The sequence below is a fragment of the Cydia fagiglandana genome, chromosome 5 (assembly GCF_963556715.1).
Source record: "Cydia fagiglandana chromosome 5, ilCydFagi1.1, whole genome shotgun sequence".
In the NCBI taxonomy this organism is placed as follows: domain Eukaryota; kingdom Metazoa; phylum Arthropoda; class Insecta; order Lepidoptera; family Tortricidae; genus Cydia; species Cydia fagiglandana.
In genome coordinates this window covers 19,021,226-19,048,081 of record NC_085936.1, presented here as the reverse complement: position 1 = coordinate 19,048,081, position 26,856 = coordinate 19,021,226, and the positions used below count along the sequence as shown (strand labels likewise).

The 26,856-nt window shown below is 37.6% G+C and overlaps 1 protein-coding gene across 1 annotated transcript in view; it reads left to right on the top strand.

Annotated features, from left to right (window-relative positions):
* The first annotated feature begins 333 nt into the window (after positions 1-333).
* Positions 334-26,856, top strand: part of LOC134664655 (acetylcholine receptor subunit alpha-like) — a 130,511-nt gene continuing 103,988 nt past the window's right edge. Inside the window, exon 1 of the mRNA XM_063521398.1 lies at positions 334-629. Coding sequence (XP_063377468.1) covers positions 441-629 — 189 coding nt within the window. The 5' untranslated portion in view covers positions 334-440. The remainder of the gene's footprint in view (positions 630-26,856) is intronic.

The following is a 26,856-nucleotide window of genomic DNA, read 5'->3' as shown; positions in this document are numbered from 1 at the left end:
TCCGACTTATCGATAATTTCTGGTCAACTTAACTAATTAAAAGTCAAGTCCCAATAATAATTATCACTTAATGGAAAGTAACATTAACAGAAATTCGATTTCTTACTTATCCAAAGTTTTTATAATTGAGATTCTTTTTGTATTCTTTTAAGAAAATATTCAAAAGTAATTGCCATCTCCACAAAAAGCGTTATAAGATCATTATCAAACTAAGTTTTATTTATTGTAACAAGCCGTTTCGTTTTTCTTAGTCCGTTAATTAAACCGAACAGCGAGCGACGAGCTAATATACAAAAGAGTGTCGCGTCGGACGGTGATTCTTCGCTCGGGATAGGGCCGGGCGCGCGGCGGGCGGGGCGAGCGGCGCGCGGCAGTGCCGTGCCGCGTCGCGCCCGGGCCGTCCGTCCGCTCGAGCCTTACGTAACGATGCCCGAGAGCTGATGGCCGCGCTCGTATGGTGGCTGGCGGCCTGCTGCCTCGCCCGCGCCGCCACCGCCGGCAACCCCGACGCCAAGCGCCTCTACGACGACCTGCTATCCAACTACAACAAGCTGGTCCGCCCCGTCGTCAACACCACCGATGTCCTCCGCGTCTGCATCAAACTCAAACTCAGCCAGCTCATCGACGTCGTAAGTTGCCGAACGGCGCGTGCCTTGCATGTGTACAGAGGGCCGATACTGACCTACATCGAGGGTGCAGTGCGAACACATACCTTGGTTGCACTTGCGCGACGCATTTGGAATTTAAATAGACACGAATCGCATCAACGCCTCGGGCCCGCGACCCAGTTTTTGTAGGACACTTGAGCTTTACACTAATCTGACTAGTCGTAAAGGTAAATTTTGTAAGTGCTCGCGGGGAGCCCACGGCTCTATCCTCGCGAGACGCCGCGCTGTCTCCTCCTATGTATTACAATTCAGATACCATAAATCACCGACGTAAAAGGGACCCCCGATTTTCTTCAAACTCGTTATTATTGTTTGGTCAGGAGGAAAGGTTTCTTTATTATGGATGTATGTGAAGTGATATTGGGTATTCGTGAACACGAGAATAAAGGTATCGCGCCTCTGGGGAGGTGCCTGTCATGTAATCGCTTGGACTGAGCTTGCGGTGTCTGAGGTGCAATTAACTAAAAGGGCACAATTATTTTGCTGAGGGCCCCGGAGAGCTGTATTGGATTAGGTCGTTATAAGCCCCTTTCAACTGATTAATAGGCTCAATTGCAACAAAATGATCGAATCTATTATCCGGTACAATAATTTGTTTGAAACCCGACAATCGGGAAAGCGGATTAGGTTATTATCGGTTTAGTTAATAATATTAAGCCTGAATATTGAAAAAAGGGCGTTTTCAAACAAAGAGCAATTTATTAGGTAACAAAACAATATAAAGTTTCTTTTGAATGCGTAATCATTATCGCACCTAAAACAATCTATTTATTACATGATTAATGAGATCATAACGCGCGTTTAGTAGGGACTATCAAAAACTCACACTTTCAAAAATCAATTGTCTTTTAAGACCGATTTATACAGTTAAATATCTTATATGAGAGTAACTAGGATGCAAATGTGTTGAAAATATGGTACCTACGAGTACATAGAGACACGAAACAGAGTGTACGATTCTTATAAAAGTATACCTACTTTGATAAACTTTGATTAGACCAGAATAGTGAAACAGTGGATTGTTCATCAAGTTCCTATGTTAAGGGGCCCACTGATTAACAGTCGGTCGGACGGTATCGGCCTGTCAGTTAGAACAAAATTTTGACAGTTCCAAACAACTGACAGGCCGATACCGTCCGGCGGACTGTTAATCAGTGGGCCCCTCTCTTCTTCCTCGCGTTATCCCGGCACTTTGCCACGGCTCATGGGAGCCTGGGGTCCCCAGTGGGCCCCTTTACGAGTATAAATTACAGTAGTACGAGTAATTATACTTTAACCATATATCACTGCTTGTTTAATAATATTAGGCCCACTTGCACCATTCCGCTAACCCGGGATTAATCAGTTAAACCGTTAACCTAATGTCAAATTGTACTGGTAACCATGGTAACGCCAGGTTTAACCGGTTAACCCCGGGTTAGTGGAATGGTGCAAGTGGGCCTTAGTTATTAGATCCGTTATATTACGGAATTGTAACTTGGTAGCGTTATTACTAAGTGCTACTCTTAATAACAGCTGTATTCATATAATTTTTTGTACACAAAAATCGCTTCGCTAATTAAAACAATCACTCTTGGATAATGCAATGAGCTAATAATTAGATAACATGATAAATTAGGCTATAGGCGGTCAACAGCATCTGGCTATAACCCAATAACCGGACCCTTACCTTGTGGTGCTCCGATAGCTACCGGTAATTGATAATATTATAAAGTCAGTGGCCCCAGTCATTAACGTAAGGAGGTGGAAGTAATTTCATTAATAAGTAAATTACGTTCAATTTAAGCGGTTTTAATTGTTATTTGTTAAATTGGTGTTTTTTTTTGTTATTCGACTGAAGGAAAGAACGTCTTCAGAGTCTAGGTGCCTATGTAATAGCTAAGTATTGATATACCTACCTATGTGTATATAAAGCAAGGCCTAAATTCGAAGAGCTCGATGAGTTCCCTCGTACGTAAGGTTAACATTCCATTTCTGACCGCAGCTGCACTTCTAGTAAGAACGCGTCAGTGTTATTGTCAATCTCCGTAGTAAAATGAATGGTAGTGCTCCTGTCGTTGGAAATGGACTGTCACCTTAAGAAGGTAATCTTACTTATGGAAATGACTACACTTTTAGTTTTATTTTTTAAAACCATAAACATAATGTTTAACCTATTTTATATGTGCAATAATAAATATTTTTTCAATTAATAACAAACTGAGAATAAAGTAACCTAAAATTAAAACTACCTACAAAACTAAAACTAATACCTAAAATATATATATATAACATAATGTGGACAGGTCCGAACCCTGTGGAAGGGTTCCCATAAGGCTGGCTGCGTTCCCCCTTTGGATGGCTATGCCGATTGACAGGTACTATAACTTTTAGTTATATTACTTGAATCTATTATTGTTTAGTTTCTAGACCAAACATGTTTGCTGTCATAGTGACATTAAGCCACGAAGGTAATTACGATTATTTCAGTTTACTTCATTATTTTGAAATATAAAATTGTATCCAATATTTTGTTTTCTGAGAAATATCTCAATGTTCACACAATAATCTCAATAAGAGCTATAAATATTATCCAATTTTGGATATATTTTACCTTATTCGGCAGTCGAGCCCCGTCTATCCGTCAACGTTTCTATAAGTGGATTATTTTCATTATTATTGAAGTATCCTTATTGGAGTTGTTGGAAGTTGGTCAACTTTTTCGATTTGACATTTTTTATTACATTCTTGTTACATTGTTTTCTACTTGTCTTCGGTGGCTACTTGTAAAAGTTTTTATTAGCTCAGCTGGGATAAAGTGACGGCTGAAGTGATCTGACCAATCGCCTAAATTACTCACCTAGAGTAGCATAAAATGCGACAACCAAAGGGTTTCATGTTTACGTTCTGATGCCTATCTTTTAATCCCGCTCGATCCATCCCTACTCCACATATCTACCTATGTACCTATAGATACACGCGAAACTAAGTTAAGGGCATATTCAGAAACATCAACATAATCCCGCTTAGATGAATATGTGTGGTTCTCTTTTGCACATTTGTAAGTGCGTCGTTGGGTAAACAGGCGCGCGTAATCAATTTGATTTTGATATCATTTTGTTATGTCATAAGCACAATTTTCGACTAAGCTTATTGGGCGCGTTATTTCATAGCTAATTCAGAGCATTCGCTTCAGAACTAGTATACGTTTGATCTCCGATAATGGTTACTTGTTTTGTATCTAGGGGTCTAGATATATTGGAAATGGGTGAGTAAAGACGTTTTTAGTGAATAAGGTAACTAGTGATATCGAACGTGACGTAATCTGCTGGATTAAGAGGAAATAATAAGTGCTATCAATGATAGTTATCGATCAAACATATTAATTGTTGTGTAAACGTAAATTAAGGGAGTAAAATTTTCTTATTCGGCCACTTTCACGACAGAAACCCACTAGGTGGGATCTCTGTTCGTAGGCGCTTTTCGCTACATACGGTTTTTCCGTATTATCCGCTACGCTCGTAGTGCTCCTCACCTGACGGTACCCCGTAGCACACCGTAGTGTGCAGAGTCAGACCAAGCTAACTCTGCAACGATTTTAATAACACAGACCGTGCAAGTGTAGTTTTACGTCATAATTTCATAGAACTTTGATTCTTAAAATAACCCTTGCACAGTCTGTGCTGTGCTATCAAAATCGCCGTAGGTTTATCTAGTCCTGACTCTAGCCTCATGCTTCAATTATAAGCAAGGGAAATCTCAGTCAAACAGTTCCTAGAGCAAAACAAGGACGGTAACATTTTTGAGATATCAAAACAAATTAGATTACTTCGGATTCTTTCCGACTGTTGATTAAAACCTGCATTAGATATCGACTTTTAAAATGAAAATAATACTGAAAATTGATTAGTTTTGTGCAATCGCTTGCTCGAACTAGAAAAATATGGTATTGATTTGAAATAACTCTCATTCCATCCCACTCGACAATAATATCAAGTCAACATATTTTTTAATTTATTTTTCTCCAATATGCTCGGAAATGTTCACCTTACTGTAGCAAAAATACTACGGGAAGTTCTTCGTTAATGTCAAACTCTAATTAAAAAACATCAAACTATCGCTGTCCTGTTCTAGCGGACGGGAAGTAAAAAAACACTACAGTAATAACTTATTACTGTAGTGTTTTTTACTTTTTAATAATAAAAAACGCAAACGGCCAATTATTATTGCCGCGAGCCGCTTCTACACGACCCGATCAGCTATCATTTCACGTGTATGATCGTGCGAATACTGCTTAATAAAATCAAAGATTATTTTTATATTTTTTTTAAATCTCATCCGTGTTCATAAAGCTTATATAGTTTGTCAAAGGACTTTCTCATTTCAAACATAGACAAAGAGAATCATATTATCTTTGTCTTACACTAGTACTAGCACCCAAAAGAAAAGGATGCGTATAGTTTTCCTGGTTCTTACTGACTGAAAAGTTGGTTTGACCACCTATATTGCACAATTATATTGAATGAACGAATACTGAATGGCAGAATAAGTTTGTAACTTTAACTTTAAAAAATTAATTAGAGAGGGAAATTGTTTTTGACATTTTGGATGTGAAGGTTTGATTTGAGTGATGCTTGATGGTTAAATAATAATTATTTTAGCTTATTTCCTCGCATGTTTGGAGAAAAGCACTATATATGCCTCGGCAGGAATAGCAATTCGTGGATTCGTCTTCTTTGTCGGACTCCGCTTCGCGTCGTCCGACAAAATCGAAACTCATCCACGAATTGCCCTTTCCCGGCCTCTGCAATAATGTACTATTATCGCCGTTTCTTTAGGAACGTCTGCTCTGTGGCTTTGCTAAAACACAGCAGCAATATTCGCATTTCGCATTTAATTGTTATTATTATCTTATTTCATTGAGTTCGTTTCTGAACGCGCTTCAATAAGTTATGTCTATGTCTGTATCTTTAGGTATTTAAAAAAAGATTAAACAAAATCTACCCTCAAATGGCTTCTTAGCCAGTCGAGGAAAGATGAAAATACTACATGATCAAATAATGTAGGTTAAGGTCAGGTCGTTCAGTGACAGATCCAGGTTGTGGTCTTATATTTGGTTGGTTAATCAAAAAATGTTATAATTACCCGCAAATGTACAAATTATTTATTTACTTTTATCTAAGTACCTAAAGATACAGATTATAAAATGTAGAACAAGATTTTTAAAAAATAATTTGCACCTGAATGGGGGACTGTCGGAAAACGTCGACGTTTCGTTTCACGCGTAACTTACATTTGCGATATCTCCAAATTTTATTTTTACGTTTGCCCATTTCCTGCTCGCAAACATTCCGTGCGGCATGAAAAATTTATAGGCTTGACAGTGAGATGATCGAAAAAATGGAGCTTATTGGAGTGTTCTGACAGCTCGTGACAAGTATGGCAAAGCTAACATTAATAACGTTATTTTTTGTATATTTTGGCACGGAAAATAAGATAATAATATTTTGTTCCATTTGTAAATAAATATGTTTAGGAGTAATCTCACAGACTTATCTATAAACGCCTGTTGTAGGTACTTTTTTTTTGTGCAATAAACTCAATAAAGTTTGAAATAAATAAATAAGTCTAACAAACTGCTGATAAGTTTAGTGTATGTCCCTATTTGTCATTTAGTTGTTTGTTTTGTAACAAAGAGACAAAATTTTACGAAGGTTTGCTAAAATTAATAACAATGGAGTTAATCCTCAAACTATGTAGAGCTTATAATATGGTTAGGTAAATTTTAAGTCACTACCAGCTGCAAATAGTCAAAATTATCTAATCATAATTCAACAAGGTTGTTCTTTTTTGTGAAACACATCACATTTAAGTGTTGTGTTTATATTTAGCCGTCTGATACCCGATGTTTATTTACTTTCGGTGGAGGCGCGCGCGTTTTTATTTAATTTTGTATCAATAACGTTGTTTGTTGTGGTATAAAATGGTTTGCGTGGATACAGTGAATTATGGATGTTAGGGTTTGCTACGATACATCTCAATAAGTAATATAGTAACATACCTAATATAAACTTTAACAAGGATATAAATATACCGGGTGTGGCCTGTAACATGAGCAAATAATTAAAACATAGATTGTACTCCTCAAACGGTGACACTTTTGTTCAACAACTTTTAAAAATTATGAAGTATTTAGACTCCCTATTTTTCATACAAAATAAATATTATCTTCAATGGACGCCATCGCCACGCCATATAATTGTGATTGACGTTGCTTGTCACGCCTTAAACATAACAAAATTTGCAATACATTGCGTCTTAGAATAAACTTTAAAGTGTATTAAAAGTCAACAATGATTTTTTCAACACAAATTAATATTGTCAATATCTGTGTCGGATCGTTTTGCTTTTTTTGATATTTTTGTTTTTTAAGGCGCTAGAGCCCTTCAAAAATGACCAAAATGGCCTCATTGACTATGCCGCAATGAGAGGCGTAGTATTCAAAACTGATATCAATTAGCCAAAAAAGCAAAACGGTCCGACACAGATAATTTCATAATCATTTAGATTTCCAAATTTGGTTACGATTGGTTAAGTTTTGGAGGAGGAAACAGTTGAGTACGAAACCTCGATTTTTGAGATTTTTCGCAGGACTTTTCGCCTTGTCCTTATCGCACTAGTTTTAGGAGCCGCTTCCGTCAGCGAGATGGGTATATTTACCTAAAATGTTTAAAACTCAGCTCCTGTTTCGTCTTAAGGGCGAGCAGCACGCGCTTGCTCTAAAATACGTGTCTGTCGCATATTATTTTAAAATTAAGTTGGCAGTTTTAAACTTCGTGATCGTAATTTTCACCCTTTAGGGCTTAAATTTAAAACGTCCTTTCTTAATAGACGTTTAAAGAATATGTACTAAATTTCAAGGTCCTTCCCTGAGTCTCATACTAGGTATAAATATCCACAACAAAATTTCATCTAAATCGGTTCAGCGTTTTCAGCCTGAAGATGTTACAGACAGATATATAGAGTGCGTGTGCCTTCGCATTAACAAAGTAAGTTTCATTAGATGACAAAGTTAGTTAGGTAAATAATGAAAAAATATTAATTGCTTGTCGGTTTATTCACGAACCATAGCTGCTGGGAAATTCCTCTCGCAAAGAAATCACACGTTTTTATTAGATGTTACATAAACATTCGTTGTTTATCGTATTCGACACTTATTGGATAACTGATACAACGCTGCGTTACCACTAGTGATAATATAGCTTATAGGTCTCAATATTATTTATTATATTATAACGGTAACTTCGTAACCTTTATTAAAGTGTTCAACGCGATAGCGTTAATAAATATAGGTATTATAAATCGAGCGCCGGTGGCCTAGCGGTAAGAGCGTGCGACTTGCAATCCGGAGGTCGCGGGTTCAAACCCCGGCTCGTACCAATGAGTTTTTCGGAACTTATGTACGAAATATCATTTTGATATTTACCAGTCGCTTTTCGGTGAAGGAAAACATCGTGAGGAAACCTGCATACATCTGCGAAGAAATTCAAAGGTGTATGTGAAGTCCCCAACCCGCATTGGGCTAGCGTGGGGACTATAGCCCAAGCCCTCTCGCGCTCGAGAGGAGGCTTGTGCCCAGCAGTGGGACGTATATAGGCTGAGATGATGATGATGATTATAAAATGTATTATAACGATTTTACCTATAACTACATTCTACCAATGTTCAAGCTCGTCAATATTATGTAAAATATTACTTCACCATTAAGTACACTTCTAACAATTTAAAGAAATGAAAAATATGTTTATAAAATATAGGTACTCAATAATTTTGATAATTTGGATACACGCACATTTTATTATACAGTGCACGAGTAAAATACCTCTAAGTTGCAGAGAAATATATCTTGCAACGCCGCCGTAAATGTCAAACTTGTACGAAAATGCCTTTTATTACCAAATATAGCAGGCTACTTAACTGCGAGGCCAATTCGAACATGCATTTTGTCACTAACCCCTCCTTCTTACTTAATTACTTACTTACCTAACCGAAACATAAACACCCCCTGTAGATTTATCTCTAAAATATGGCCATGTGATCGTCTAGCTAGTAGTTAGGACCCCTCGAAGCGAACCGCGGTAACCTCAAATTCTTTAATGAGTATCAACTAAATTTTGGACTCTGATTTTATTTATATTTACCTAGATTTTATGAACAGAAATTTATGGTAATAAATTAATTATGAAAATAAGAAATAATTTAAAGAAAGTTGAGTTATAAAAATGGAATAATTCAATAAAATTTAATAGCGTAATGTAAATGAAGTTGTAGAATTACTATAATGTATTTAAGTATTGCAGCATATATGATGACATAAATATAAAAAATTGTTGTTGATAAAATCCTGCTACGCCTATTAAGCTCCCGGGATAACATAGAAGTAGCACTCCTGAGTTAAGCTCATTTACACCCTAGAATTTTAAGGATAATTACAGTTAACTATCAACTTCTAAACGATGTGTGATTTACTCACACGTGCTACTTCGTATGCCCGATGCAGGTCTGGGAACTCTTAGTCCGATTACAAGATCAATCGGAACACCTACTCTACCAGTTTAGCCAGAAGGGCTTTGACCAACACTTCGTAACTTAAGCGCACCTAGATGATGATGAAAAGAAGTGTCAAAGTATCCATCAGTCATCAAAATTACTTATCTTTTTTTTATATTCAAAAGCTAGGGATGCTAATCCCTTAGTCCCATTCCCCAAAACTGATAATATAGACAGAATTCCTAGTTTTCTAGATGTATAAACAAAGTACCGAGTTTATTTGCTAACTATTAGTTTAATCTAGGCCGAAATTGAGTATTCACTCAATTATATCCTTTGTACTACTCCTGCCTGACAAAGGTTCCCTAAAGCAAACCGTTCTTCAATCCCAGAATAGTCTGCGTTCCTAAATCCAGCTGATGTTATAAATACCTGATTGTATAACTCAGTACCTCGCTTCTACACCAGACAACCAGAAATGAAAATTAGAAATAAATTTTATAGAAACATTAATTCTTTCCCCATATAAATTAGGAAGATTTAGACAGTTGAACACTTTTACCTTTTATACACACATATTTTAGAATAAAGAAACCATATTTTTAGACCCTTAAGGAGAAATATATATCAACCATATCAATTTTATAGACCACAACTAAAAAATAACCTTGATAGACAATAAAAAGTGTGTGATTCTACCCTATTCCTACCCTTTGTCCCTAATCTAGTACATTCAAAGCACAGTTCGTTCTTACCATCGACCTAATGCTTTGTAATATACGCAAGTGTAGTCCCTACGAGAAACTGTAAAGTTCGGCAGGCGAAACCGATGAAGCAACCTACTGGCCAGTGTATTTGGTTCCCCCTCCTACGCCCGCGGGCATGGTGGTAGGAAGTAAACCGCCCTATTCCGTGTATATAAGTGTATCAGTACCCTAACACACACACGCACCAATCACGTGGGAAACTCTGCCGCGACTAAGACTAAGTGTAAGATATCAATCACGACAGAAGCTTTTCCCCGCAACCAGCACTAGTATGAACCGGAGCACCGAAATATATAAATAAATTTAATAGGAGACCTAGTCTCAATTACTGCCGACTTCAGTGGGCAGGGATTACTCCCAATGACGCGCACGTGACGTCCCCACATCTAAACAGCTGGACCTTGAGACTAGTGAGATAATTCATCTCTTATGTTGATATAAAAGAGATGCCAAGTCCTCTCAAACTTGGAGCAAAAGACTCCTAATCATCCAATCCTTTGGCACCGTTAGGCGGAGTGAATGCTTAGCTGGACAAACTGTCAGTCCAAACAATGATCTGGCTTTTAAAATAACAAGAATACCCCATAGAAATACACTAAAATAATTAAATTAAACTAATTCACAGAATAATGAAATTCCCTCAAACACTGTCATCCATATTTAACATTACGAGAATTTCTTCCCGTAAAACCAAACACAGACACAATTCTGAGCCCCAGCCACGCAACGACACTTGTCCCTGCATAGCTTGACGGCACTCAAAACACACAGTGTAAAGAAAACTTCACAATAATTAAAACTTCACAATAACTAAAACTTCACAATAATTAAAACCCCACACATGGCAGTAAAGAATCTCCACAACAGTCCAAACTTAGCGTTACGGCGATCAAAAATCCCCGCAAAACCAAGCACAGACACAAATTCTAAGTTTAAATTTACCAGGATAATTCCAAGTAAAAATAAACAGAAAAAGTTCGCGGAGAAACTTCACCTCCCCGCACTACGTTACACCCGAAAACCAGAGTCACTGCTAGTCCGATGGTCGAAGAAAGAATGAATCCCCCTACTCTCCGCACCGGCCTTTTATACCTTTTACTATGGCGACATAATGACGACTGAGTGGCGACTGAACGGCGACATATTGGCGACAAAACGGCGACATATTGGCGACAAATCGGCGACAAATTGGCGACTTAATGGCGACAAATCAGCGACATAATAGCGACAAATCGCCGACTTATTGGCGACTTAATAGCGACATATTAAGATAAACATTATTCCAAAAGTACCAGGATACCAGAACTGCAGAAGAGGTCGTTGCCTCGGACAGGTAACAAGGTATGATTCAAGAAGAAAGGTCTTAAGTTTCAGGTTGTTTTACTAAACCATATGTCCTAAATTTTAAGGTTCACTTTCGCTTACTTCAGATCAAAAATCACGTCCCTTTCTCTCACACAGTTTAGAGGTAGACAGAGTTATTTTCATTGATATTTACGCACACATAGACATTAGCCGTGTATTTCGAGTAGTCCGTTTGAGTAGACTTTAATAAAAAGGGAACGTTCGAATACTCTCCGCGCGCGAATTTTTAAACATTATTTTACTTTGGTATTTTTTTAGTTTGTTTATTTGTAAGTTAAAAAAAAAACATGTGTAAGTAATAAACCATAGAATTACGTGCATCAAGTTTCAATCGTTAGAATATTAGATGGAATTATGAATGAAATATGCGTCTGAAGAGGACATCAGTACTAAATTGGTAATTTCTTTTTATTTCCCGTGTTTTGTAATGAAAAATGAGGCTTATACTAGGCAATAGGCATACGGCTAGTCACAATTTGATATCAAAATGGTGTGACTCTGTTGGCCTTTGCGCGTGCTTTTCACTCACACTTGTGTGTACATGTATATGAGCGCGAGCGACACGCACGGGCGAATTAAAACAAAAATACATAATTTTGATATCAAAATGTATTTTTAAATTGGCCTCTGAGACTGACACATCTTTGTGACATTCGCTCATACTCGTACTTCGTTGAAAATGTGAATTTTATGGCGCTGTCACCAAATTCGGCGGCTTTACTGAGCCGGACTCTTAACGTCTTTTTTATATCATGCTTCACTATAAACGTCAAACTTGTACGAAATTATGACTTTTATCTATCTATCTATCTATCTATACATATAATAAAGCTGTAGAGGGTCGAAAGTCTGTACATGGAAGATATTTGAAAAAAAGTTGGCTGGGGATACTTAGAATCGATAACAGAACACGTTCCAACAGTTTTTAGAATTTTTGTCTGTTTGTCTGTTTATCTGTTTATCTGTTTGTCTGTTTATTTGAACGCGCATCACGTGAAAACGGCTGAACGGATTTTGATGCAAACTTTACTAATCGGTCGAAGACATCTCCGGCCAGGTTATAGGCTATAAAAATCCAACCCTTAAAAGGGGGGGTAGCCACAACCCTCGCTTGATTTAAGTTTGCCCCTGAATCTTATGGCGCTACTTAGAAAGGAGGGGCAAACTTTTTTCAAATATGTGCTACCACTATTGAGTATCCTGGTTAACTAACAGATGGCGCTGAATTTAATACGTATTGACATGAATAGCCACCGAGGAAGGTTTTTGCCAAATTAACTCTAAGTTTAGATGAGGGGGTACGGACATCAACAAATTTAATTGAATAATTATGTCGAATTAATAATATACAACAAAATTAAACGACAGTAAATTAATTACCCCTCATTGCACAGTGCCATCTTTTTCATGACTACCCAGAAAAAAGAGAGAGAGAGAGTGTATTGTGTTTCAGCGTTCGTGTTTGTATGTAGGTATATATTTATTTCTGAGTTTCTTTATAACACCTTAACTTCTGAATGCCTTAACCTTAGCCCGACTAGGGAATGCAAATCGGTTATTTTTGTATGGAAATAATCGGTTTTTAACCGAAACTGCGGTTATGTCCATACAAAAAATAACCGATTTGCATTCCTTAAGCTCGACGTACGTGACACGCTGTACGCTTACCAAAGCCGGGCGCCGAAGGCGCCCTCATAGTAAAACCTTCGGACCAGTGCCGGATTAACCAATAAGCAAAACAAGCACGTGCTTAGGGCATCACGTTCAGGGGCGGGCACCAAAATGCCAGGTTGAAAAAGTAAAACAAATTTTAAAATTAGGGACAGACACATCGTTTTTACCACACGATATTTTTTTAGCTGTCCAAAAGCTAATTTGCAAAAATAATGGCGCGTAATTCTTTGGGAAACAATCGGTAGCAGTAGAAGAGTCGTGATTACGTGCATAGATTCGATTTCAATCCACTCTTTTGCGGTTCGGCGTTAGGTCTTATGCGAGGCCTTCTGCCTTACGGCAAAGTTGATCTTCTGCCTTAATTACACTTGGGCGTGGATCCAAATCCAAGCTTTCCTCTTTCACAGCTGGGCCTACTGCCTTGCTCACACTTCGCCAATTCAATTCACTTGGTCAATTCCAAGCTCTGCTTTCTTGCATCTTTTATGCATGAAAATACCCTTAAATATCGAGCCCTATGCGAAGCTAGGCTGATAGAGAACTGTCCCATCCCTTCTTTGTATGAAATCCTGGATTCGCGCCTGGTTGGGACTAAAAGTAAAATTGCGTTTGTTATATCGAAAAATTTTCGCACTCGCTTCGCTCGCGTTTTTAATGACTTTCTAAAATATGATAAAGGTGATATTCGGGTGGCGACTGCAGCAGCATTACTCTGTTACAACGTTACTGCTGCAGCACTGTCAATTTTTGTCATAAAATGATGTGACTAATTTCCATACTAAAAGTAAAAATGTACAACTGTCTATCATATTGCGTTTTTATATCGAAAAATTTTCGCGCTCGCTTCGCTCGCCTTTTCAATTACATTCTAACCTAACATATGATAAAGGTGACATTCGGGTGGCGACTGCAGCAGCATTAGGTACTCTGTTGCAACATTACTACTGCGGCATTGTCAGTTTTCGTAATAAAATGATGTGACTGATTTCCATACTAAAAGTAAAAATGTACAGCTGTCTATCATATTGCGTTTTTATATCGAAAAATTTTCGCGCTCGCTTCGCTCGCGTTTTCAATCACTTTTTAAGATATGAGAAAGGTGACATTCGGGTGGCGACTGCAACAGCATTACTCTGTTACAACGTACGTCGTGTACAAAGCGTCGGGTTACGCCCGACGCACGTGGCGCGCTGAATGCGTTCCAAAGCCGGGCTCCTTCTGCGCCCTCATACTAAAAGAGTCGGGAATTTCCCGACGTATGTGGCGCTCTGCACGCGGTCCAAAGCTAGGCGACTTCGACTTTCTTATACTAAAAGAGTCGGGCGTAGTCGGACTACTACAAATCGCGCTCTAAAAAGTATGAAACAATAAGATGCAGGGAATTATAAATGTTATAATTTTTTGAATAAAAAAATACAGCGTAATGTAATTTACTATTTTTTATATATTTAGCAGCTTACTGACACAAACCGAATTCCACGCGGGCGGAGCCGCGGGCACAGCTAGTTCCCAAATATAGCTACCGACTTAACTGAGACGGACATCTTTTTGTGACGTCCACTTCATTGTAATCGGGCGCGACGGGGCAATTCCCGGTATTACGTAACGCTCAGTGATTACGGCCGTTATTTGAGAAAGCTTTCAAAGATTTCAAAGGCCTCATTGAGTACGAAGCTACGAACGTACTTGATGAAGTGCCGCCATTCCGCCCACGCTTCGGCGACATATCGTGAAACTTGGAGCAGTATTCGAATTGTAAAAAGAGCCAAGATACCTATCTAATTAGTTTGCTAGATTGCTAGATTGTTTGTTTGCTATTTACCGGGGTTAGCTATTCATCTATTTACAATATTGCCAACTAAAAATACATACATTTTTGCGGCAGTTATAAGCCATTTCCATTAAGGGTCATCTACCAAGCACGATACTAATAACGAGGTACAGTCGAGGTCACAAACATCTTTACAAGCCAACGTATTTTTGGAACGTATTTTTGGATATTTACACGCCTCTTAGACACTGACAATAAGGTCGTGTAAATATATTTTTGTAATGTTCGCTTGTAAAGATGTCTGTGAACTCGATCGGCAAGGGTTCTTTTAACAAACTGTGGTACTATTGTGGCCAAAATAACAACAAAAAAGAGTTGATCTACCCATAAACAAATAAACAAATAATTTATTTATTTATTTATTGGAGCACTTACTTCCTTAAACGCTCTCACTAAAACATACTTAAAATAAACGGACTTAACTAAAACGTATTTTTACATACAAGTTAACCAAGTGTTGTAAACCATACTTATGTGAATTATAATATTTATTATAGACGTTCTAAAATTTAAATTATTGTCCATTAGTTAAGTCCCAGTTTGAAATAATTGAAACTTAATACACACCAGCCAATGTTATTAGCTACTACTCATATTACTCATAACGAATATTTAATTTGCATATGACACAAAAACACTTACGTACCAACATCATCAATATGCTAATGGAGATTCGGAATGGACAAAGAGGTATATTCAGATTTTAAAAATATAATACCAAATTTGTTTAAATCAAAGCTCGTCCCGATTGCACTCATTTATCGCAAGAGGGGCTTACTAAAAGTGGAATTAAATTGGTATCAGGAACTATTTTCGTTTTAAATATAATGTAGGTATGTATTAAAATTGAAATCATTGCAGAATAGGTACTTACCTAGGCATTTTATTCATGCAACGAAATTCATGTAGATGAAACATAATAAAACACTTCGGGATGGGTTTGTTTATTTGGTCGTTCGGTAGGGTGCCCAGAAGGCTGGCCCCATTGCCCTACTGGATAGCAATGCTGATCCGCTGAACGAAATATTGGCCAGCAGAATAGTTTAAACTATGGACTCAGAGTCTGCAATAAATAATTTTTATTTTATTTTTTTATAAGGCGCCTCCTCATAGAGGCGACGTCCGCTAGGCCCCTACGGCCCCAAGGTTTCAACCTCAAACACCGCAAATACGTAAGTCGCTACTGGTATCATATATTTCAAATCTGAATAGTCCTTGTGGGCCAATTCCATCCCAGTGACAACAAATTTATTGTCCTGCGAAGTATGATACTGAGTTATTTATTGGATCGTTTCAGGCTATTAAAATTTTGATGAATTATTTCGACACAAACACTAAATCTTCGTTAAGCCACAAGAGTCAAAAAGGTAATCATAATTATTTATTATTTCCTATTAACATTTCGTAATGACACAGGCATATCGCACGCGTGCACGTTGTATGGTACATATTAACATGAGAGACGGCACACCGCAGCGCTTGTGTGACGTCTCGTGTGCGTGTGCGTCTCGTGTAGTTTAAGTATTACAATTAAAAAATTAACTGTGACCAACTCTGGTCAATGGGGGATGGATAGTCCTTTTCCTTATTTTATCGCTTTGAAATTTAATTTAATTTGTTTGTTTTCACTAGTTTTTAATTGTATTACTCCAAATAAGTATGTTGTTCGTTAACAAAATATACCTTACCTAAGTTACATATTTTAAATCTTCACTGATCATGTCCAAAACCCACTCTGAATACTGCTATAAAACAAAGAATTGTGTTCCAAATCAGTTTATCCAGTTCACCTGAGGAGTTTTGATGCTACAAGCCTACACAGGTTTAAAATTTATAGTATTGCTCTTTTAGCGCGAGGTAGTACAGTTATTTCTATTGCTCAGTCACCACATTAGGCTTTTATTAGAGCGGAATCTCAGCAGGTGAATATTTTATATCCCTGTGGGTCCCGCTATCACCGTCTGCATTTTCCCGTGGGGTATTAGGAAATGTCCGGCCGGCTAGGCTGTTTCACTGCTACTTTGTCTTCATTTGCTTTCTTTTTAGGGTTAATACAAAATGGGTTAGGTACGAACGTATTTCGAGCCTTTCGGTTTATTGACGTGTAACGTGCTTATCTGTCTCATTGTACCGTTGAAGTTATATTGTTCTATCATTTAATTTGATTGTCTTTCTTCTTTTTTAATTTAATTTGATTGGCACGTCGTATGCCCCTATAAAATTATTATGTTTTATTTTCACAGAGTAGACTTCTCGGGTACGGGATCACCATACCCGTGGGAATCCTTTGATTTTATGCCACTTTCTTGTTGAAAACGTTATAAAAATCACAATACTTTTCTTACTTTATTGCAGCACCTATATGCTACATACCCATGTATGTAAGAACTTAATTTTTAGAAGGCGCAAACGGGATCCAACCCTTTTTCATAGAACGAAAACTTTTTTGCCCGGAGTTATGATGCGAATTTGATCTATACGAATAACTTTGTAAGTCCCGACCTAGTTTACAAGAGCATCTTTGTTATCGAGTTCGAGTTAAACATCAGCAAGTACCTGCAAGAATAATAAACAAAGGTTTAAATGAGTTGGAAGCCGGGAAGTCGTTGTGAAGAAACTTTCCCTTGTTGAAGACGCACGTACTACTCGGTGTTCTTCCGTCGCGAATCTCCGCTCACAATGGCTTCGCAAAATAATTGTACAACGGTTTTTATTTACGTTACAATGTCCTAAAAGGTTACGTCTCTAGAGGCCTCTTGAGCGATACTCTGTTTAAGCAAGGTAAAATTAATTCGTAATATTTTTACGACACATCGTAACTTTTCTCGTCACAGAGTGTTTAGCTGCGTCATTTGTGTCTGCACACAACGCCGCAGCTCTCAATTAGGTGGGATCCGTACTCTAGTAAATTAAGTGATTACCAAGAGTGCATCAGTGATTATGGACACAGTCATAACTATAACTCGGCGGCCATTACGGGCTGAGTAGCGGCGGCTCGGAGACGTAAATGTGACTAACGCGCCGGAGGGTTACAAAAGGCCGGGTTATCCGTTGATTCCTCACTTCCTATTCATTTTAGGTTTATATATTTATGTGCGCGAATAAATAAAATAGTATTTACGTTTCTTTAGCGTAACATATTTCAATTTTGAGACTAAATAATGATTAGGTTGATATCTACACTCGTCTCTAAAATAACACAAAATATAGATTCAAAATTTTGTGTTACCTAAACTTGTGGAATATGTAGAAAAAGACATCGAGCAAAAGGCCTCCACGGCGATTGCTGCATTATCCTCCTGAGTCCCTGAGGCCCTTATAAAGGATTTAATCCAAATCGAATCTTGAATTAAAATAGAATACAATACATATTTTGATATTGACGAAATTGAAGTAAAACATCGTGTTTCAGTCGGTCAGTCACTAATTCGCATCAAAATAGCGTGGAGACTGAAGCCCAAACCTTTTTGTACAAACGAGAGGTTTCGCTAGGACAGTAGGACAGTACAATAGGCTAGTGACAAATTACTCGCATAAAACCCAACTACTATACGACTTTACGACAGCCATTGTAAAAATGGTTACCTATTTACAAAACTGGCCCAAATTTGCGACTAGGTAAAGGAATTTACATAAGTAAGTAATTAATTTATTCTGGTCAGGGGTTGCGAGGCGAGGGGCGTCACGGTCCGGCCGCGAAGGGTTTGGGGCTTGCTGTGAAATGATAATATTTTCCTGACGCACAAAAATTACTTGTGTTCCGGGAAATTTTTAGAAGACAACACCTGAGAGTTGTTGAATAAATTTGTTTGGAGAGGGACACGTGTAACTATTATTGTGCTTAAGTAGGTATGTAATGCTTGAATATAGAATATACAGGGCATTTTTTCAACTCTGGAACGTAAATATTTAGGTATGTAGCTTATCCTTTTATTGCTATTTCTGGGATGGTCCTGTAAATAGTTAAAGTGTTGTTTAGTAAGTATGATCTATATATTCACCCTGCAAAATATGGGTAAAGGTTAAAAACACTTTGAATATTCTTGTCTCTTACTGCAAAGTCTCCTTGTTGAAGAATAATAAGACAGTTTCATTATTAAAATTTAAAAAAAACGCGTTTGCAGATAAATGCGTGAAAACTATCTTATACAAATACCTTTCAACAAAATGGTTAAATCAGTAAAAGCTAAACTTTTTAATTCAATAGTACTAGAAAACACAACACAAACACAAGTGGACATTGATGTGCACGTATCAGCTTTAAGCTGCCTGTGCATTTACATATAATATAAAAGCACTCTTGGGTAAAAGTACGCATATAACTGTTGACAGGCCTAGTAGTTTACTCATACGTGCTTACACGAGCACCAAGTTAGAAAAAGCGAATATTTTAACCAAACATAACTTCCGACGGCCCCTAGCACCGCGCAGTTAAAAAGTTGCTCGTACGCTATAGTAGATTGTTAACCAAGGGTTGAAAGGCACCCATTTCTGTCGAGGTAGTTTGGCGCTCGAACGCAGTGAGAGCGCCAATAGTCCGAGACAGAAATGGTGCCTTTCACCCGAGTTAAACACTCTACTTTTCATATCGAATGCGAGGAAACCAAACAAGACAAGGCAATTTCGCAAAATCAGTAATGGAAGTACCTAATAGATCTACGGCCATGATTTATTTTCCTTAGGACTTACTTGCAATCGGAGACTTTACATGTGTGAAGATTAATAACCCCTAGCGAAAATCATTTAGATTTAGATGCAATATTTACGAAAACACTCATTTTTTAACAAACTGCAGTAATTTTAAAATGATTTGTTCATTATAGTATGAAAATCAGCGGGATTGCCTCTAACTTTTTAATTTTATACTTTTTCGTTCTAAAAGCCGCAATAGACTACCGGACCGCACCGCGACTTTGGTGCGCTGCACCGTAATAACATAATAAAAGTATTTTATATATTAAATAACAATGTAATTAATAATATAAGTAATTTTTATCTTGTATTTTATTTTATTTTCATGAATATAGTGCTAAATAAGTTTAAAAATCAATTTAATATCGTACAAACGTTTAACTGTGGCTGTCTAAGATTCTGCCTTTGCTCATTTACGCAAGTGTATGGTTTAAAAAAATATTTTTGGTGTATTCCTTTTGGTTCCCGCCTTATGAAATTGAGTAAATAGAATTCAACGAAAGAAATCAAGAATAATTTGTTTTTAACAATTCACTTACATCGTTTTTTATAAAAAAAGGATCAACGTGGGATTAGTAAAATTAAACAATTACCAATTGTTCCAGGCGAGGAAATAAAGACACTATTTTTCCATTTTGTTTCCACCCAGTTGTTCGTGGAACGGGGACGCAGAGGAGTACACCACTTTTCTGCACTAGAGCATAAACGTATCACTTTCTGCGCACCTTTTAGAACATCAACGACCCACTTTCAGAGCATGAGATATGAAAAATTATTTTTACGGCTATTTATTTCCCACTGCATTTTAACCTAGTATTATATACCTATACATTTATTTAATGGTAGGCGCAAGGTATTATTTTAATAGTGAAATATTGTAACATATTTGGATCCAAGTTTTTATACCATTTTATCTCTATTGCAATAAACCTAACCTAATACATAAAATAATAAATCACTATATACCTACTTAAACTTATGTTTTAGAATTTGGAATCTCTAAAGTACTTATATGATATGATTAACAAAGTTAGAATTTGAAACACCTGTGCCTGGGATGTCACCAAAATTTTCATCTTTACCTCTTGTCTTGTGTATGGATAATCAGATAAGAATCTTGACCTAAGTTTAGTCATCACTTTGCATTTTTTTTTAGAACAATTTTGTCTACTCTATTCAGCACATGCTACATATAAACCTACGATTTTTTAACTCCACACATACATGAAAGGTTAATGTAATTATAACATTTATAACACTTTTAAATAATTTTACTTTGCCAATCCAATGTCAATGTTATTGTATAGGTATAGGTATGCTGTCGTATGGATATGTCTAAAAACTAGAGTAGTTTTTACCAGAGAGAGAGTTTGAGTGCCTTTTCTCTTGATGCATTACATGACTTTGATCAAACGATTCATTTAGATGATTTCCATGATCTTGATTCTAACATTTTGTACTAGATTATGGCGCTACAATACCAAGACAGAATAGTAATAGTGACACTAGAACTAGAATCCATCACTATCTAATCTGCAACCTGAGCCACGGGCACGATGCCAGAATGCTGCAGGGGCGGCATAATTCCATCCCCTCACCACAGATCACATACTTAAGACCCAACAGGAGTGGTCTTTTCTCCATACAAACGTACTCTTCTGTTTCCTCCGTGGGTTTTGATGCTAGAGCAATGATTTTTTCAACACAGCCAAAAAATTACCAAAATGGCCTCATTGACTATCCCGCTATGAGGGGCGTATTATTCAAAACTGATATCAATTAGCCAAAAAAGCAAAACGGTCCGACACAGATAATTTCATAATCATTTAGGTTTCCAAGTTTGGTTAGGATTGGTGAAGTTTTGGAGGAGGAAACAGTCGAGTACGAAACGTCGATTTTTGAGAATTTTACGCGGGATTTTTCGCCTTGTCCTTATCGCACTATTTTTAGGAGCCGCATCCGTTAGCGAGACGGGTATATTTACCTAAAATATTTAAAAGTTAGCTCAAGTTTTGTCTTAACAGACAAAGCAGTTGAGTTAGACCAAGAAAAGTCTGCAACGATTTTGATGGCACGCGCAGTGCAAGTGTAGTTTATACGTCATAATTTCATAGAAGTTTGACGCTTAAAATAACACTTGCACTGCGTATCAACACAACGCTATCAAAATCGATGCAGACTTTTCTTGGTCTAACTCTAACATAACACAATTAACACTCACCGCGATATGTGAGCATACAATGTATAAACTTATTTATTATAAAGTGCGCACCCATTAAGGATGACTCACGCTAGAATGGTCCGGGTCCGGGCCGGGACTCCGACACTTCGTTTTCTATGGCAGATGACCGGTCATGGCGTGATGATTTTTTTTCAGAAGTGTCGGACGCCTGAGGCTGGATCCTGACCTTTCTAGTGGGAGTATAAATATATTTATAAGAAATAGATAGCACAATATTACTTATGGAGGAGACTACCATACTTTACAAATACCTTACATTGCCTATTGCGGAGTCATAGAGAAGTAATCTATGTCCCAAACCGACGCGTCGATGGCTCGAGCACGGGAAATATTATGTGTAATCCATACGCTAACATAGCGGGATTTTTATACTACTGTTCAGTGTTAAGTTTATTAAAACGTTATGTTCTACATTTTACCTACCGTTTACTAGCGACCCGTAGCGAATTATACACTTAAACCTTCCTCAAGAATCACTATAGGAGAAAACCGCATGGAAATCCGTTCAGTAGTTTTTGAGTTTATTGCGAACAAACACACAAACAGACAGACGCGGCGGGGGACTTTGTTTTATAAAGGTAGACTTCCGAGCACAGCGGCTCCGGCGACACTAACGCAGCGACACTGACGCGGCGACAGAGCGACAGTATTATGTGCAGTATGGAAATGTATGAACTTACTTCCGAGCGCAGCGTCACTATCGCAGCGATAGTGGCGCCGCGTCAGTGTCGCTCCGTAGCGTAGCGGCCGTGCTACGTCTGCGCAAGCACTGTCGCGCAGTCGCTGCGATCGTACGTGGTTTTGAGGCTATGTCAATATTTAAAATATCTAAAAAATGAATATTAAACCGACAAAAGCTCCTGAATTTGTCGTCGTTCTCGTTTAAATGCTTTTTTTTTTCAAGTTGGTATAAGTTCCTTCATCTATTCTACTTTTGAAAATTGAATTGGGTAGGCTTCGCTCCATACTGTAAAAGTAACGAAGCAAAAGATCGTGATCCTCCTCTTCTTCTAAAAATATTTTCATAATTGATCGGTTTATCATAACTTCATAAGTATATCACATCTGCACCGTATGGAATAACAACTGCGACTGTCGCCGGAGTCGCGCCGCTCGGAAGCGAATCTGCGTCAGTTAACGCTGCGACACTGACGCAGCGGCTCTAACGCTGCGGCCGTTGCGTCAGAGCCGCTTTGCTCGGAAGTCCAGCTTAAGGTGTAGTGATAGTTTGCGCAAATGCAGGTATTAAAATCAATATCTATTTAAAGACTACTTTGAGCTTGCCAAGCTACGACTAGCCTTATATGCATATTATAAATGCGAAAGTGTGTCTGTCTGTCTGTCTGTCGGTTACCTCTTTACGCTTAAATTGGCTGAACTAATTTAAGTTAAATTAAAAAAATAGTATCATTTTTGTAATGAGTTTAAAATTAAATTATCTATGCTCCTGAGTCCCAGAGGCCCTTATAAAAGTTTTATCCAAAACTTAATTTAAACTTTTATTAAATAATCAGGGTTCCAAATTCTAAAACAACTTAATGATTCTGGGGGACTTAAGATGCTACGATAGAAGGGATTCACTATATGACTAGGTATGCTAGAACTATTCCTCACGAACCTTTTATAACAAAAACCGATAGAAGAAATATGTTTTAGTATGTATCTGAAAACAATCACTACAGCTTACTCCAATATAGATCAAAGAAATGGTAAATAACGATAACAAGTCGAATAACAATTGTAACACATATTCACATGTTTCGGGTTCAACGCGGAATCCCTTTAACTCTCTATGTGAGCGAATTTTACGAAGATTCCAATTTATTATTCATATCATAAGCGTAACAATGCTTCCTCGTAACGTTTTATTATAAAAGTGCAAAAGAGCGAACACCGCGTAATATGTTGTCGCCACAAGCCGTAACACAAACACACAACTTTGTAGTGGAACCTCGATAATATAAATATAGGGAAATTAACGAAAGTGAGTGTGCGTTTTCATTTATTAAGAATAATATTTTTAAGAGGTGCCAAGGTTTTCATTAACTATACAATACAATACAAATACTCTTTATTGCACATTTTGTATGTTGTGTTCTTTGTCTATAATTGTTTTCTTCGCGTTACCGGGGTTAATAATGAAACGTATTCGAGGTGATAAAGCTCTAAGCAGAAATAAACATGTTTCCATTTTTCAATTTCATTTTATTTTTCAGCCTAATGAGGTTACTTTACCTACTTATTTCAATCTTCGAGGGTTTTAGGTCCAATTGCCCTTCATTAGTGTTTTTGTGGTCACAAAAATTTCATTTTACCAAGGTTCGAGTTATCAAAGTTCCACTGTATAATATTTTCGACTAACTTTTGCCACCGCAGCGTTACCCGCCATGCTCTACATTCGTTCAGGCTCATTGTTCGTTTTACTTTTTAGGGTTCCGTACCCAAAGGGTAAAACGGGACCCTATTACTAAGACTTCGCTGTCCGTCCGTCCGTCCGTCCGTCCGTCTGTCTGTCACCAGGCTGTATCTCACGAACCGTGATAGCTAGACAGTTGAAATTTTCACAGATGATGTATTTCTGTTGCCGCTATAACAACAAATACTAAAAACAGAATAAAATAAAGATTTAAGTGGGGCTCCCATACAGCAAACGTGATTTTTTACCAAAGTTAAGCAACGTCGGGCGTGGTCAGTACTTGGATGGGTGACCGTTTTCTTTTTGCATTTTTTTCCATTTTTTTTTGCTTTATGGTACGGAACCCTTCGTGCGCGAGTCCGACTCGCACTTGCCCGGTTTTTGCTATTTAAGCTTAAGCCGCGGAGTGAAATGAAATATTTAATTTCATTTTAATTTAAAGTTTCATTTGAGTGCAATTACTTTAGCTGGAAAGTTACTCTCAGAAATTTAACCACACTCTGAACTGAATGGTTCAGTTTAAATAAGGTATTTAGTGTATATCAGTAAAACCTACTTAATTATTTTAATTGTATGTGTCATGGTAAGACCTTAGAATTGAACATTCTTTCATGGTGTGGCAATGATTTCATGAAATGATCGGTTGGACATATAATGAATAATTTTTAAGAAAAAAAAACCGACTTCTATGGGGGCCGGTGAAAGATTATTGTAGATGGTATACTATGTAGAAAAGGAGGTAAAACCACCCACTTTTCTACTAGCATTTCGCTTCTGTAAGGGTCGTAGTTCTAGCCTAACCTAACCCACTTCTCTGATAGCAGTTCGGTTCTGTGAGGATCGCAGTTCAAACCTAACCTAACCCACTTAACGGCGCATGCGGTGCGGTGTACGGGGGTTTAAGCGGGTGGGGCTAGTAAGATTGGCATCATCATACTTATATACTTACACATTTTATGGTAGGTAATCATAGAGGTTTATTTAGTTAAGGTATCATAGTGGTTTTCCGGGTCAAGGTCCGGGTCCGAGTCCGGGTCAGAGTCCGGGTCCGAGTCCGGGTCCGAGCCCACCCGTCCGAGTCCAGGTCCGGTCCGGGTCCGAACCGGATCCGGGTATGAGTCCGGTTCTGGGTCCGAGTCCGGGTCCCAGTCCAGGTCAAAATCGAAATTCGTAATCACCAAATGTGTACTATACGTTGTTGAAGAGTTCTATTCTGGTCATCATCAGCAGTTCCATTTCATCAAATGCGACAGTTTTTAATGTACATGCTTGATTTTATGATGAAAATACAAAAAAATCTATGCGTATGCCTTTAATATTTGAGGAGTTCCCTCGATTCCTTATGGATCCCATCATCAGAACTCGAGCTTGACAAAAATGTGGCTTAAAAACTTAACTTGCTTAACAAACATAACGAAGAGGAAAAATCGCCAAACGTGAACTATGCGTCGTTGCAGAGTTCTGTTCTGATCATCATCAGCAGTTCCACTTCATCAAATGCGACAGTTTTTAATGAAAATGCTTAATTTTCTGATGTAAATACAAAAATCTCTATACGCATGCCTTTAATATTTGAGGAGTTCCCACGATTCCTTATGGATCCCATCATCAGAACTCGAGCTTGACAAAAATGTGGCTTAAAAACTTAACTTGCTTAACAAACATAACGAAGAGGAAAAATCGCGAAACGTGAACTATGCGTCGTTGAAGAGTTCTGTTCTGATCATAATCAGCAGTTCCACTTCATCAAATGCGACATTTTTTAATGAAAATGCTTGATTTTTTGATGTAATTACAAATATCTCTATACGCATGCCTTTAAGATTTGAGGAGTTCTCTCGATTCCTCATGGATCCCATCATCAGAACTCGAGCTTGACAAAAATGTAGCTTAAAAACTGAATTTGCTTAACAAACATAACGAAGAGGACAAATCGCCAACCGTGAACTATGCGTTGTTGAGGAGTTCCGTTCTGATCATCATCAGCAGTTCCACTTCATCAAATGTCACTTTTTTGGATGTATATGCTTGATTTGATGATAAAAACCCAAAAATCACTATATGTATGCCTTTAAGATTTGAGGAGTTCCCTCGATTCCTCATGGAACCCATCATCAGAACTGGGTTTTGACAGAAACGGGACCAATCTGTATGCATATACATTCAATCAAAAAAAGAATTTTCAAAATCGGTCCAGTAATGACGGAGATATGGAGTAACAAACATAAAAAATAAAAAAATAAAAAAAAACATGCAACCGAATTGATAACCTCCTCCTTTGGGAATTGGAAGTCGGTTAAAAAGTCAACCCTAACATAATCATATCATGAAGTGATCATTTGATCAAGTTCTATTAAGCAGAACGCTTTAAAATCTCACTAATCTTAAGTACTTAAAGTCGGTCTTTAATTTAAATAAATACCATTTGTTACAATCCACGTCAAAGATATGTTAACAATTTTTCACCTTATGACAAGGCAGTAAGTTGTAAAAGTGTAAACATATCTTTGACGTGGTTTACTAATATGTGGCCGAAAATTGTATGGCAAATTATCACTTCCCAAACTATTTTTCCCATAGTATCATTTGGCAAAACTATCAGATGGCAAACCAATGTTTCGCATATATAACATGTCGCAAATGATTATTTACAATATTATTGTATGGCAAAA